Below are 14,371 nucleotides of genomic sequence, written 5' to 3' on the forward strand. Positions count from 1 at the left end.
CTCCCCAGTGAGTTGGTTGTTGGAGATGTCTAGGGCCTCAAGCAGAGTTAGATCTCCGAGTGATGGAGGTATACGACCAGTGAGCCTGTTGTGAGACAGATTAAGAAGCCGAAGAGCATAAAGGTGGTTTCCGATAGAAACAGGAATCTCTCCATGAAACATGTTACTTGATAAGTCGATGCTAGTGTAGAGCTTTAGAATTCTTTTCACGGAGGCTTCTGATCCTTTCACCACTAGAGATGCAGAGCCCTCATATATGTATATCAAGTCGCCGTTGGTGTAGTTTACTTGTAGATCAGAACTAGTTTTACTTGTAATACCAGTAAAATGCAGCAAATAATATCCAGGAAAAGGTCCGGTGAAGTGATTGTTGGAGAGATCAAAAACCCGCAACATAGGGAATGGATGCCTAGTGGTAGGATTGCGTATCACTCCGTGAAAATGATTTGATCTTAAGACAAGCACTACCAAATGTGGAAGAGCATCTAACCAGTGTGGGAATGAGTCATTCAGCCTGTTGTTTCCAACATCTAGAACTTGGAGATGAGTACAGTTGATGAGAGTGCGAGGTAAAGGCCCTTCAAATTCATTATGATCCAAGTTGAGTTCATGGAGAGCATCACCAATTGTCACTTGTGCTGGAATGTTTCCATGAAAGTTATTCATGCTTAAATCGAGTTTTGACAAAGTTGTGCTTAGATTTCCCAAACATGGAGGAATAACACCACTCAAAGAATTATCAGATAAGGTTAGGATTGTGAAAGGAGTTGAACTACTACAAAACTCTCTATGCATTGGCCCATCAAAATTATTTTGGTCAAGATACAAGACTAAGAGTTGATTGCTAAAATTTCCCACACACTTTGGAATTACTCCACTCATGTTGTTACTTGACAAGGCAAGAAATTGAAGGTAGCATGCATTGCACAGTGATTCTGGAATACCTCCATGAAACTGATTCTCAGCAAGATCCAGAAAATTTAGACTTGTGTTTCCGAAGCATTTTGGAATAAGTCCATTCATTTTGTTGACACCTAGAGAGAGGTATAAAAGGGACGTGACATTGCAAAAGATTGATAAGGTATCTGCAGGTTCATGAAGCAAGTTGGAATTTATGTAAACACCAGATAGTGATGTTAAATGTCCAACTTCTAGTGGTATTGATCCACTAAGAAAGTTATCTGAAAGCTGTAGCAAAACAAGCTCTGACAAATTTCCAATGGTTGAAGGAATTCGACCAGAGAGGTTGTTTTTCTCAAGGTGAAGTTTAGACAACGTTTTTAAATTCCCAATGTTTGAGGGAATGCAACCTGAAAGCTGGTTCCAAGACAGGACAAGATATTGAAGTTGTGTCAATAAACTAATTTCAGAGGGGATTCTTCCAGAGAAATTATTGCTATCTAGATACAAGAAAGTTAATTGTGTCCAGTTGGCAATGAGGTGTGGTACTAACTCACCTGAAAGCATATTGGAAGATAGATCTAACTTAACTAGTTTGGAAATATTTGACAAGCTAGGAGGCAACTCCCCTGTTAGAAAGTTATACCCTAGAAATAGGTATTGAAGATGTTTCAGGCTTCCGATGGAAGGTGGAATATTCCCAAGAAATGAATTATTGTACAATTTCAGTACTTGAAGACGGGTGATGGAGCCAATTTCATGTGGAATTGTACCAGAAATGTTGTTGTATGAAAGGCGAAGAAATTTAAGACTGGACAAGTTAGTAAGACTAATAGGAAAAAGTCCTCGGAAGAAATTGTTACCAAGATCAAGATGCTCCAGCTTCTGTAGTTTGGAAAATACAGACACTGGAATTTGGCCGGTAAAATGGTTTTTTGACAAGTCAAGGTAAGACAGGTTTGGGCAACTTGTTATCAAGTCTTCTGGAAAATCCAAAGTGAAGTCATTAGCACGGAGGTTGAGATGCGACAACAAAGGCATAGCATGGAATTTAGACCAATCCGGAGTTTTCAGATTATTCACTCCCAGATCCAAGTACCTCAGGTTTGTAAGATTGCTAATTTCAAAAGGAATCACATCCTCGAGAAAGTTTCTGAAACAACTAAAGTACCTGAGCTGTGTCAACTGCCCAACCTCTACAGGTATTACCCCCGTGAAGTTGTTATTGCTCAAGTCCAGAAAAGTGAGCTTAAGGAGGCTGGAGATAGCAGATGATATCACTCCGCTCAAAATATTGTTGTTGAGATTGATGCGAGTAAGATTAGGAAGTGAGGAAAAAGCAAGTGAATCAAGTGTACCTCTGATGTTTCCATGAGGAAGATTCAGCTCTGAAACAGAACTAGCGGAGTTGCAGATGATGCCCTCCCAACTGCACACATTTGTGAGGTTGTTGACAGACCAGGAATCTAGTAAAGAAGTAGATGATGAAGATGATAGGCCATTGATCTTCCATTGTAAGAGAGCTTCAGCTTCTTCTTTATTTGCATGTAAGGGTGCGGTGTTTAGTGCAAGCAGCAAACAAAGGATGTGAAAAAGAAGAGTGAAAATGGATATTCTCATCATGGTTTAGTTAATAGTAATTCAATAAAGTGGATGATAAGATGCAATGCTTCTATGTGATCCTATATATAGCGGATACAGGGAATCATTATGAGAAAAAAATGGAAAAATAATTACTCCGTAATTTATGTGGATGAGGAATGCAGGGTATGCTAGGTTAATATGAAGGTGACAGTCATTTTGATCGTCTGCTCAGATCTTCAAAGTTTCTATATATTCATTTTCATTAATGTCACTATTACCCGTGGCGGGGCTAAAAAAATTTTCCAGTGGGGGTGAAACGTAAAAGATGTAGTTTAAAAAATAATCACTTAAAAGAAATATAGTCATAAATATTGTTGGATATAGACAATACTTCTTCGAGGGAATCCGCGACATGATCAACTGCGGCACTCCCGAGGGTACGGTGCTCCTCCAGTCATTGCCCTTTTTTGGGAGGAGTACCATGACTTTGCCTCAGCTCCGGCTCCAACAACTCCGACCGTCTCTACTGAACTCGCTCTTCCATCTGCTAAGTAGAATAGGGACTTAGTCTATGATAGTCCCCTTTTTTTGCTGTAAGAGTGCTAGTCCGGCCCCTTCTTTTGTCTGTAAATGATGTGCATCTTCTGGCTTATGAATGAAGTACTATCTTTTGCTCGTGCTCCTCTCTTTCCTTCACGTGTCTTCGATAGGCAGGTCGACTCATACTAGAGTCACCTTCTGCCCTCTTAAACCCAAGGATGGGCTAGTCCCTCAGACCTTTGGTCGACGGGATTAAGACCGACCTTTCCCTTTCTTAAAGGGTTCAGGGTCTAGCCTCTCGAACTTCAGCTTTGGGGCTTAACTCGCACGCCCTAGACATGAGGTCCAACTCTTTTTAAAGTGGTTACTTTGTCCGAATTTGGACGACAGTTGACTCTTAGAGTCTATCATCCTACCCGTCCCTCAGACCTTTGGTTTGAGGACTTAGCCGGGCTCCGATCGGTCTTCCCCTTTTTCAAGGGATTCTTGATCTGAAGGTCTTGTTTCGCTGATTTTCCAAGTCTAACTTTGTAAGTCGGGCACTGATCACTGGGCCTTCGTTGACTTCGAAAACTTTCCACCTTCGCCTTTCCAAATCCTCAATCTTCTTCAGAATTTCCGCTTTCATCATTACCTTTCTAAGCCGCCGTACGAGCATTTAATGTGTTCACACCCTAACGTCTGCTAATCGTCAATCAACCGTCGCGTCTCTCGCCCAACCGTCCGATTGAAGCCACGCGTCCTCATCTCCTTTCTCTTCCTTCCCTATAAATACCCTTCCCTTTCACTCTTTCACCTTTTACCCCTTTCTACTGCAGTCAGAGCGTTTTCACCATTTTCGCCATTGTTTTCACCGTTTCTTCTTCGCATTGCGCCCTTTTCTCCCGTCACTGCTTTCTTTTTCCTCTTCCGGCGTCAGTTTTGAAAACCCTCAGGTAGGCATTTTCTCTTATCTCATTTTCATGTTTTCTAATGGCTTCTTTCTCGCCCTCGCACCGGGAATTACTGATAACCCTTCTGCCTCTACCTCCCGGCCGGTGGCTTCAGGCGAAGCCCCGGCTGAACTTCCGTTCAATGCTCCAGTGCCCTTTTACCTGGCCATAGCAGAAACTACTTTTTGGTGTGGCGGTGGGAGCATAACCTAGTACCGCCAACAAGACAAGTAGTACGTAATAGTACGTACAAGGAAACTCATATTATTTTGGAATGATAACAAATGATTATTTGTTTGTGTTGGATGTGTGTAACTTGGTTTCCTCCTACTATACCATATATGTAGTGATGGGGCGGCGGTCCTATTATTATGTGAATAGTAATATAAACAAAAAAAACTCAATTAAGTTAATTAGTTTAGTCAGACTATTGACTTAATAATCATAAAATTCTATGTTTGACTCTTTATAAGAATAATATATTGATCTTTATTTGAGTTGGTCAACTATAACCTATAGGCATCTTAAACTGGTTTATCATTATGGTCATTTACTGATTAGGATCACACGCAAATTATATCGTGGACCGTGGTCCACAATGCATTGTGGACTGCACATCAAAACGACGTCGTTTTGATTAATGAAAACAGACGGATGAATTCACGCCACTCACTTTCAGTTCATATACAATGCAGTTACATTTCAACACAACTGCAGTTACATTTTGATATAACTACAGTTTCATTCGATAATATAAAAACACAAATGTGAAACTATTATTCAGTATCAGTTCATATACATTGCTGTTACATTTCAACACAACTACAGTTACATTTCGATATAACTACAGTTTCATTCGATAATATAAGACACAAATGTGAAACTGTTATTCAGTATCAGTTCATATACATTGCTATTACATTTCAACACAACTACAGTTACATTTCGATATAACTACAGTTTCATTTGATAATATAAAACACAAATGTGAAACTGTTATTCAGTATCAGTTCATATACACTGCAATTATATTTCAACACAACTACAGTTACATTTCGATATAACTACAGTTTCATTCGATAATATCAAAACAAAAGTAAGGCAGTATCTTTTGAGATAAACTGTAGTGTGGACTCCGTCTCCCACTTACTGAAACAACGTCGTTTTGGGACCACGGTCCACAATGCATTGTGGACCGCGGTCCACGATATAAGAACTGAGGATCACAAGCTAAGGTAGAGTTTACCCATGTTGCAAGCTCTTGGTTTGAGGCTTTGACTCGATCAACTATAAATAACTTAGACTAGTTTAGCTTTTTGTTATCCTTTATTGAATACGATCACAATGCAAATTTATGCATACACACCCTCATATAATAGGCTAATAGCAGTGGGTATATTTCATCATAAAACAAAAAATTAATATAAACAAAAGACCAAGTCATAATCCAAGACCAAGTCCAATAATGGGAATATATACCTGCTGCATGCATGTATTGGGAGACTTTTCAATGACTCTTGTTGAAGGCCTGCTAGTTAATATCAACACTGACATTTAATACGCATTATTTTTCCTTCGTTCATTTATTCTTCAACAACTGATATTATGAGTGGCTTTTAAGGTGCACAACTTGCACCTAATAATATCTATTCTAACACGACACAATCATTAATTTGGATTACGATATTGCAGACGACTTACTTCGATAGAGGTTCTTAGTGGGATAAGCCCCTCAAATTACATACCCCCTCCCTCGATAGAGGTTCTTAGTGAATAAATCATACTTGGTCGACTTAAACTAAAAAGACTTTAGTGGATAAATCATAGTTGGTCGACTCAAATTAAAAAGACTTGAAATTATTTACGTAGTTATCAAGTTAGCTGGTACACTAACTAGGCAACTCTAGCCCATTCGTCTTGATTCCATTTATATAAATCTAGTATAAAGTATTGTAGAAGGGTGGCTAGCTTACAAATTTTGTGAATGTCGGTAGTAATTTTCCAACGTTAGAATAATAGCTAAACTAATATCTTTAAAAAGTCATGAGCTGTGTAATGAAAAAAAAAAAAAAGGAGAGAGAGTCATGAGCTCTAAGTATAATACTTCACAACCACAATGGTTGGTCATCGTCGTCTGATGTTCTCTAACAATTATTACGCTACTTTTGGATGGTATACGTACCAATTAATATTCTTTCCTCTTAAAAAGTTGAATCCTCGACCTCAAGGGCTCTCAACGCATAAAAAATCCCCTCACTTTAAGAGGTTGTTCTTAGACAACACTAAAAAGACAACAGTTTTTGACAAAAGTATTGTCTTTTGTGTAAAAGACAACACTTTTGGACAAAATCATTGTCTTTGACGCAACACTTTTATCAAAGACAACGATTTTTACCAAACCGTTGTCTTTAGTGTGTTGTCTTTGTGCATTTTGTCAAAAGACAACACCGCAAAGACAACGATTTTTAAAAACCGTTGTCTATGTGCATTTATAAAAAAAAAAAAAGACAACAGTTTTATGTAACCGTTGTCGTTGGTGTGTTGTCTTTAAGTGCACTTGAATACACAACACTACAAAGACAACGGTTTTTTTGCGATTTTTATTTTTAAGACAACAATTTTATTTAACCGTTGTCGTTTGTGTGTTGTCTTTAAGCACACTTGAATAGACAACACTTCAAAGACTACGGTTTATTAAAACCGTTGTCTTTTTGCACCCGTTTTTTTTATTTAGACAACGATTTTATTTAACTGTTGTAGTTGGTGTGTTGTCTTTAAATACATTTGAATACACAACACTACAAAGACAATGGTATTTTAAAACCGTTGTCTTTGGGCGTTTATTTTTTTTGTAAAGACAACGATTTTATTTAGCCGTTGTTGGTGTGTTGTTATTAAACGCATTTTAATACACAACACTTCAAAGACAACAGTTTTTTAAAACCGTTGTCTATGTGCATTCAGGTTTTTTAATTAAACAACGGTTTTATGTAACCATTGTCATTCATGTGTTGTCTTTGAGTGTTTATTTTTTTTAAATACAACGGTTTTATTTAACCAACGAATTGTATTAGCGAGTTTGACTAACGGATAATATATATTAGCGTTTTGTAAAAAAATATTTGATAAAATTAGCTGTTTAAGTTAGCGATTAACATGTAAAATGACCTAAAAGGGTATAATAATAATAATAATAATAATAATAATAATAATAATAATAATAAACAACGTCGTGTAATAGGTTGACCCACAATATTTTTTATGTTTATTTTTTTTTGAAAAATTTATAATTAAAGACCTAAATACCTTTATGTTTAACGACATTTAAGTTGTTTTTACTGATAGATGACTAAAAATAGTCATGTCACAATAATAATATAATACTATGACCAAAAGTGAATGTTTTCATAAAAAAGGGACTAAAGTGAACTGTCTCATATAAATCTAGGACAAAAAATAGAATTAACTTTAATAATAATATTTACATAAAATCAAAATTAAAAAAAAAAACAAGAAAAAGAAACAAGGAAGCAGCAATTCCCACTTTTCCCACCGTCCCACATCGGTGGGAAAAGTGGGAATAGAGCCTTGAGGCTCCTATTTAAGGAGCCTCAAGGCTCTATGATTGCTAGGGCTATTAACGAACTGAACATAAACGAACGGAGGCTGTTCGTGTTCGTTTGTTAAGGATTTTGGGGTGTTCGTGTTCGTTTGTTAAGGTTTTTGAAAATCATGTTCGTGTTCGTTTGTTAAGTGTTCGTTAGTGTTCGTTAACGTTCGCGAACATGTTCACGAACGTGTTCGTTAACGTTAACGAGCACGTTCACGAACGTGTTTGCAAACGTTAGCAAACACGTTCACAAACATGTTCATTTACATTCATGAACACGCTCGTGAACACTTAATAACCAAACACTTGCACATGTTCATGAACACATTTGTTCGCGAACAATAAATAATCTACATTCACATCTTCACGAACAATTATATATATATATATATATATATATATATATATATATATATAAACATGTTCGCGAATATTATTAAACGAACACTAAACGAGCTTGTTCGCGAACACTACTAAACGAACACAAACAAGCTTGCTCACGAACACTACTAAACGAACACAAACGAGCTTGTTCGCGAACACTTAGCAAACGAGCTTACCACTGTTCAGACTCTGTTCGTTTATTAACTGAGCTCTAAATTTTGTTTGTTAATGTTCGTTTACCTTAATAAACGAACATAAACGAACGTTTACCGAGCTCGAACACGAGTAGTTTGTCGAAAGCTCTGTTTGCTAACAACCCTAATGATTGCTAACTCCCATTGAGGGTTCGACCCTCACCTTCAACGTTTTTTAAATTAATTTTATTAATTAGAGGTGTTTTGGGAAAAATTATATTTTTTTTTTCAAAAATGTCATATGCAAATGTTGCTAAATGTAGTGGTTGCAAAAATTTATCAAATAATTAATTTGGTGTTTTAACAATACTAGTTTCAACAATAATTTTTAATCGTTGTCATTTGAAGAAAAGACAATGGTTAAAAAGCGTTGTCGTTGTGCGGGACTTACAACAACACCGGTTTCAACAACACTCATCAATAGGCAATGGTTTTTAACTATTGTCTTTTCATGAAAAGACAACGGTTAAAACCCGTTGTCTTTGCACGGGACTTACAACAACACTCAATAGACAACGGTTAAAAACCGTTGTCTATGTGCGTGACTTTCAACAACACTCAATAGACAACGGTTTTTAACCGTTGTCTTTTCTAGAAAAGACAACGGTTAAAAACCGTTGTCTTTGCGCGGGACTTACAACAACACCGGCTTCAACAACAGAAATTTTACCTTATAGACAACGGTTTTTAACCGTTGTCTATGAGCATTTTTCTTGTAGTGAATATGTGAAACTGTTATTCAGTTTCACTTTATATACACTGCAGTTTCCTTTCAACACAACTACAGCTTCATTTGGATATAACAACAGTTTCATTTGATAATATAAAAACAAATGTGAGGCAGCATCATTTGAGATGAACTATAGTTTCATTTACGGAGCTCCCCCGTGAAGAACTTGACGGCAACTATTTCTTTACTTAAAGAAATGGTGTCGTTTTGGGACCGTGGTCCACAAAGCTCTGTGGACTATGGTCCATGATATAACATCTGGAGTTGGGGCACCAGTGGGCTGGGGCGTAGAATTGAATGTCTAACTCAGGCCATGCCCGCTTGGACTGGTTGGGCACCCAAGTCCCGACTCAGGACCATTTGGGATCCAGTCTACCGACACTGAGCCTATCTCAAGGCGATTTCTCCATGAGACAGTCGAATCGGGTGCTCGAGCCCCAAGTCACCATGAACACATGAAGAAGTTTGGAAAGACCAACGGGCGGGCTTTGGATGGGCTCGTTTAGCGACAAAATTAAAAATTGAAATCTATACCACGTTTTATATTTTGGTTGAACTCAATTGATTATTAGTTCGGATATATTTAAATATTTAATTATATTATATCGGATACAAGTTAGGTCTAGATATCGGATATCAAAATTTCACGTATAATACTATATTAGAATTCAACATAAAAATTATATATTATATACATGTCATTCAAATGAATATATCCAAACATATTTTAAATATTAGGTCAAAAAATATTAATATTATCTAAACTAAATTTTATACGAACTTACTAGGTTATTGATTCAGATATATTTTTATTTATGTTATATACAGATATAAATTTGGTTGGGATATCAAATGTAAAATTTTTACATATATTAGATTTAAAAGTAAAAGTTATATTTATTCTATTTAAACCAAACATATTTTAAAATATTTTAAATATAAGGTCTAAAAATCACTTGAAATTAAACTTATCGTTCATTTTTAACGTTAAAATAAAAAAATAAATTTGAAAAAATAAGTGTTAGTAAACAAGTTTTCTAAACAGAAAACAGAGAATGAAAACTGAAAAATTAGAAAACAGAAAACAGTTTTTCTGTTAGTAAAGAGGCCCTAATTTCTTTTATACTCATTATTTTAACTGTAGTGTTAGTTGACAGTTCAATACCCAAAATCATAAAACCAACACTAATAAAAAAAAATAACAAACTCCTTTTTAAAAAGAAAAAAAAAAGAGGAAATATACGATACAAACGTAGCTATATACTACCTAGAGAAAGAAAAAGGATGAGAAGAAGAAAGTAGTCTCGTAGAGTTATTTAGTGCCAGTATCTAACCAGCTAGGCTAGGTCACCCCACTGCGCTGGGCACTATGCCCCCACATCGTAGCCAATTGAGCCACAGTCAGCAACTAGTGTGCTTCCCACTGTGAGCATAAATATAATATATAAACATAAATGTGCAGTTCAACTATCAGCTTAGACTTTTAGTTGAATGGAGCACATGATTCAATTCCCACGTTGCCTGGCTTGGAGTGGAGCAGCAGCGTGGACAACAATGACAAGATGATGGCGGTGGGCGGCGACTGATTGGTGGGTAGGTGGGGGTGGAGGTTGGTAGCGTGGCAAGTCTTAATACAAGGCACAAATTTGAGTTAAAAGTAATAATTATATGTCACACTTTGGTTTTGCATTATATTGGTTTGAAGTTTTCTTGCTACCAAACCTCATTTTAAAACAAAGCTTAAAACAAATTAAACGTTACGGTACAATGATATACTCCGTATATACTTCAATATTTAGAAAATATCTTGGAGTTTGCAGTGTACACTAAAAAGTACTAGCAAACATCACAATAAACAACAAGCCTGGGAGAAATGTATAGTACGCCATAACATTCCCATAACTCTTCATGCACACCGCCCACTCTTTTAATATGCAATCACAAAGGCCTGTGAAATGCCACAACTTTACATTCTTAATATGTAAATAGAAAATGTGTTTGAAGAAGTTGAAAATTTGAAGTTGGACTACTTTATGAAATAAAGGGAGATTTTTAATTTAAATGCATCTATGATTATTACAAGTTTAATTTAATTTGTTCTTCTGGCATGTCTCTTGGAACCCTTTCCTCTCTTCCATGTGAGTTTCCTTAGCAACCAGTTCAATTTTCCATATTTCAGAGCAAAATATTCCACACAAACTCCAAATGGAAATGCACAACAGTATCCTGTTATCACGCTCTGCCAAGAAAACCCATTAAAAAAACCTGAATTCTCCTCCTCCTCTTGTGATTGCACTTGTGGTTTTTTAGCTTCACATCCCACCGTCATTGGAAAACCGCACAATGCTGTGTTTCCCATATAGGAATCGTTGCCAAATGTATCAAGTTGTCTACTGCGCGGTATCTCTCCATATAAATGATTATAGGAGAGGTTTAGTACTTCAAGAAATCCAAGCTTCGACACTTGCCAAGGAATCTTCCCAATCAGTTGATTGCAAGACATGTCTAAGGCTTCCAGCAAAGTTAGGTTTCCCAATGCTGATGGTATATGGCCAATCAGCCTGTTGTGAGACAGATTAAGAAGTTGAAGAGTATAAAGGTTTCCTATGGAAACATGAATCTCTCCATGGAACATGTTACTTGATAAGTCGATGCTCGTGTAAAGGTTTAGAATTCGTACAACAGACTGCTCTAACCCTTTCACCACTAGCACTGCAGAGCTATCTTCTCCGTAAGAGAATAGGCTATTTTTGTTTGTTACTCGTAAGTCGGAACTAATATTATTTATAATCCCAGTAAAATGTAGCAAATAATATGTAGGAAGAGGTCCAGTGAAATAATTGTTGGAGAGATCAAAAACTCGCAACCTAGGGAAGGGAAGCTCGGTTGTAGAATTTCCAATCACTCCATGAAAATGATTTGATCTTAGGACGAGCACTACCAAGTGTGGAAGAGCATCTAACCAGTGTGGGAAAGAGTCATTTAACTTGTTGTTTCCAACATCAAGGACTTGGAGAGCTGTACAGTTGAGGAGAGTAGGGGGTAAAGGTCCTTCAAATTGGTTATGGTCCAAGATGAGAGCTTTAAGAACATTACCCCTTGAAACTTGTGCTGGAATGGTTCCATGAAAGTGATTCATGCTTAAATCCAGCAGTGACAGTGTTGAGCTCAGATTTCCTAAACATGGAGGAATTACACCGCTCAAAGTGTTATGAGATAGATCAAGGATTTTGAAAGGGGTAGTAGAACTACAAAACTCCGTATGTATAGGACCATTAAAATTATTTTGGTCAAGTGTCATGGATGAGAGTTCCTTGCTAAAATTTCCTATACACTTTGGAATTACACCATTCAAGTAATTGATGCTCAAGCCAAGATACTGAAGTTGGCTTGCATTGCACAGTGATTCTGGAATGCCCCCGTGAAACTGATTTTCTCCAAGACTAATTACACTTAGATTCCTGATGTTCCCCAAGCATTTTGGAATTTGCCCATTCAATATGTTATCTGCTAAAGAAAGTTCTGTAACAGATGTGAGATTGCAAATGACTAATAAGGTCTGGGGTCCATGAAGCAAGTTGGAATTTATGGAAAACAAAGATAGAGATGTTAAATATCCTATTTCCCATGGTATTGATCCACTAAGATTGTTCCTTGAAAGTTGTAACTGTGAGAGCTGTGTCAAATTTCCAAGTGTGGGGGGAATTGGACCAGAGAAGTGGTTACCCTCAAGGTAAAGATGATGCAAATTTTGTAGATCCCCAATGTTTGAGGGAATGTAACCTGAAAGTTGAGTATCAGCTAAATCTAACACTTGTAGTTTGGAAAGGTTTGATAAGTAGGGAGGCAACTCCCCTATTAGAAAGTTATCATCTAGATACAAGTTCACAAGATTTGTGGATAGCCAAAGTTGAGGAGGAATTACAGAATCCAATAGATTCATTCCAAGATCTAGATACTAAAGATGTTGTAGGTTTCCTATGGAAGGTGGGATCTTCCCTTGAAATGAATTATTGAAAAGAATTAGTACCTCAAGGCTAGTGATGGAGCCAATTTCTTCTGGTATTGCCCCCGTGAAGCTGTTATCCCTCAAGTTCAGAAAAGTGAGCTTAAGGAGGTTGGTGATATCAGATGGTATCACTCCGCTCAAACTATTGTTATTGAGATCGATGCGAGTAAGATTAGGAAGTGAGGAAAAACGGAGTGGTTCAAGTGTACCTCTGATGTTCCCATGAGGTAGTTTCAGCTCTGAGACAGATCCACCCAGGTTACAGATGATTCCCTCCCAATTGCACACGTTTGTGAGGTTGTTTACAGACCAGGAAGAATCCAATAAAGAAGATGATAGGCCATTGATCTTCCATTGTAAGAGAGCTTCAGCTTCTTCTTTGTTTGCATGTAAGGGTACGGTGTTTAATGCAAGCAAACAAAGGATGTGAAAAAGAAGAGGGAAAATAGAGATTCTCATCATGGCTTAATTTGGTAAAGTGGTACGTTAATTGATAACAAGAAGCAATGATTTTATGTGATCACATGTAATGGATTTATAAGGACTATATATAATGGTCTAGTGGCACCCGGTGTCCCGGTTAACACTCCCACATGAATGGTGGTTATGAACAGATACTACATTGTAACAGAGCCAGTAGTACTCAAAATTAAAAAAAAAAAAAAAAAGGGCTATATATAATGGTTATAATTCTTTTGGGGTTAAAAAGACCTGTAATACACCTTGGTTTTTGCCAAAACCAATGTATATTGTATAACTTGTTTGTTTTTGAGGGTCAGAAAATATAGCATATGACAACAATATAGTTAAATCTGTTAAGTAATATAATGGTCCATTATAATAGCTCTGATTGGATGTGACAATATATTATTTCCTTTGTAAAAGAAGATTCCCAAGGCTCGGTGAGTGAGAACAAACACAAATTGTTACGGCCGGTCATGGAACTAATTAATTTCTCTGATTTGATCTGATTCCTTTGATTTCCTGTTGTGATTAGTTTATCTCCAATTTCAATCATTATACTATGACCATGATTATCTTGTAATTAGTTTCCTGTTTCTTTTTTTATTTTTATTTTTTTTAAATGTTTATTTTTTGAAAGTGCATTATTTAATATACTACCAAATAATATACATCAGTATATTAAAAATAAATATTTGTTAATTTTTCATCCTTTTTCCGTCCCCATGCAACATTTGTCTCCTCTCTTAAGTCTTAATTGATATTATCCAAAAGGGAATTCAATAATTTATGTACATGGCAGACCAACTCAAGGTCACTAAAAATTGCTACCCATTTGGATTCTTGTGCAGTATTAATTCATGCAGAAACGGATCGGATACCCTTCTGTTTGCTCTCCTATGGTATTTTCCTTGAGAATATTTTGCAAATTATACTGTGAACCAATTTTCCATATAATAATGTGAATTACTGATAAATGTTTATTTTTAACATATATTAAGTAGATTAACATTCAATATATTAAAA

At 36.5% G+C, this 14,371-nt stretch overlaps 2 protein-coding genes across 2 annotated transcripts; both read right to left on the bottom strand.

The window, feature by feature from the left end:
* Positions 1-206: 206 nt before the first annotated feature.
* Positions 207-2,523, bottom strand: LOC115999280 (probable leucine-rich repeat receptor-like protein kinase At1g35710). Its single transcript, XM_031239136.1, has 2 exons — positions 289-2,523; positions 207-224 (listed from the first exon to the last, which is right to left on the bottom strand). The coding sequence occupies exons 1-2, from the start codon at positions 2,521-2,523 to the stop codon at positions 207-209; spliced, it is 2,253 nt and encodes a 750-aa protein (XP_031094996.1).
* An 8,440-nt stretch (positions 2,524-10,963) lies between these two features.
* Positions 10,964-12,817, bottom strand: LOC115999281 (receptor-like protein 43). Its single transcript, XM_031239137.1, has one exon. The coding sequence runs from the start codon at positions 12,815-12,817 to the stop codon at positions 10,964-10,966; it is 1,854 nt and encodes a 617-aa protein (XP_031094997.1).
* Between the last annotated feature and the right edge of the window lie 1,554 nt (positions 12,818-14,371).

The sequence above is a fragment of the Ipomoea triloba genome, chromosome 12, assembly GCF_003576645.1.
Source record: "Ipomoea triloba cultivar NCNSP0323 chromosome 12, ASM357664v1".
NCBI lineage: Eukaryota > Viridiplantae > Streptophyta > Magnoliopsida > Solanales > Convolvulaceae > Ipomoea > Ipomoea triloba.

What these genes read in the sequence shown, in the direction of transcription:
- LOC115999281 (XM_031239137.1), bottom strand. Translation starts at nt 12,817, where the DNA reads ATGAATCTATTGGATTCTGTAATTCCTCCTCAACTTTGGCTATCCACA.
- LOC115999280 (XM_031239136.1), bottom strand. Translation starts at nt 2,523, where the DNA reads ATGATGAGAATATCCATTTTCACTCTTCTTTTTCACATCCTTTGTTTG.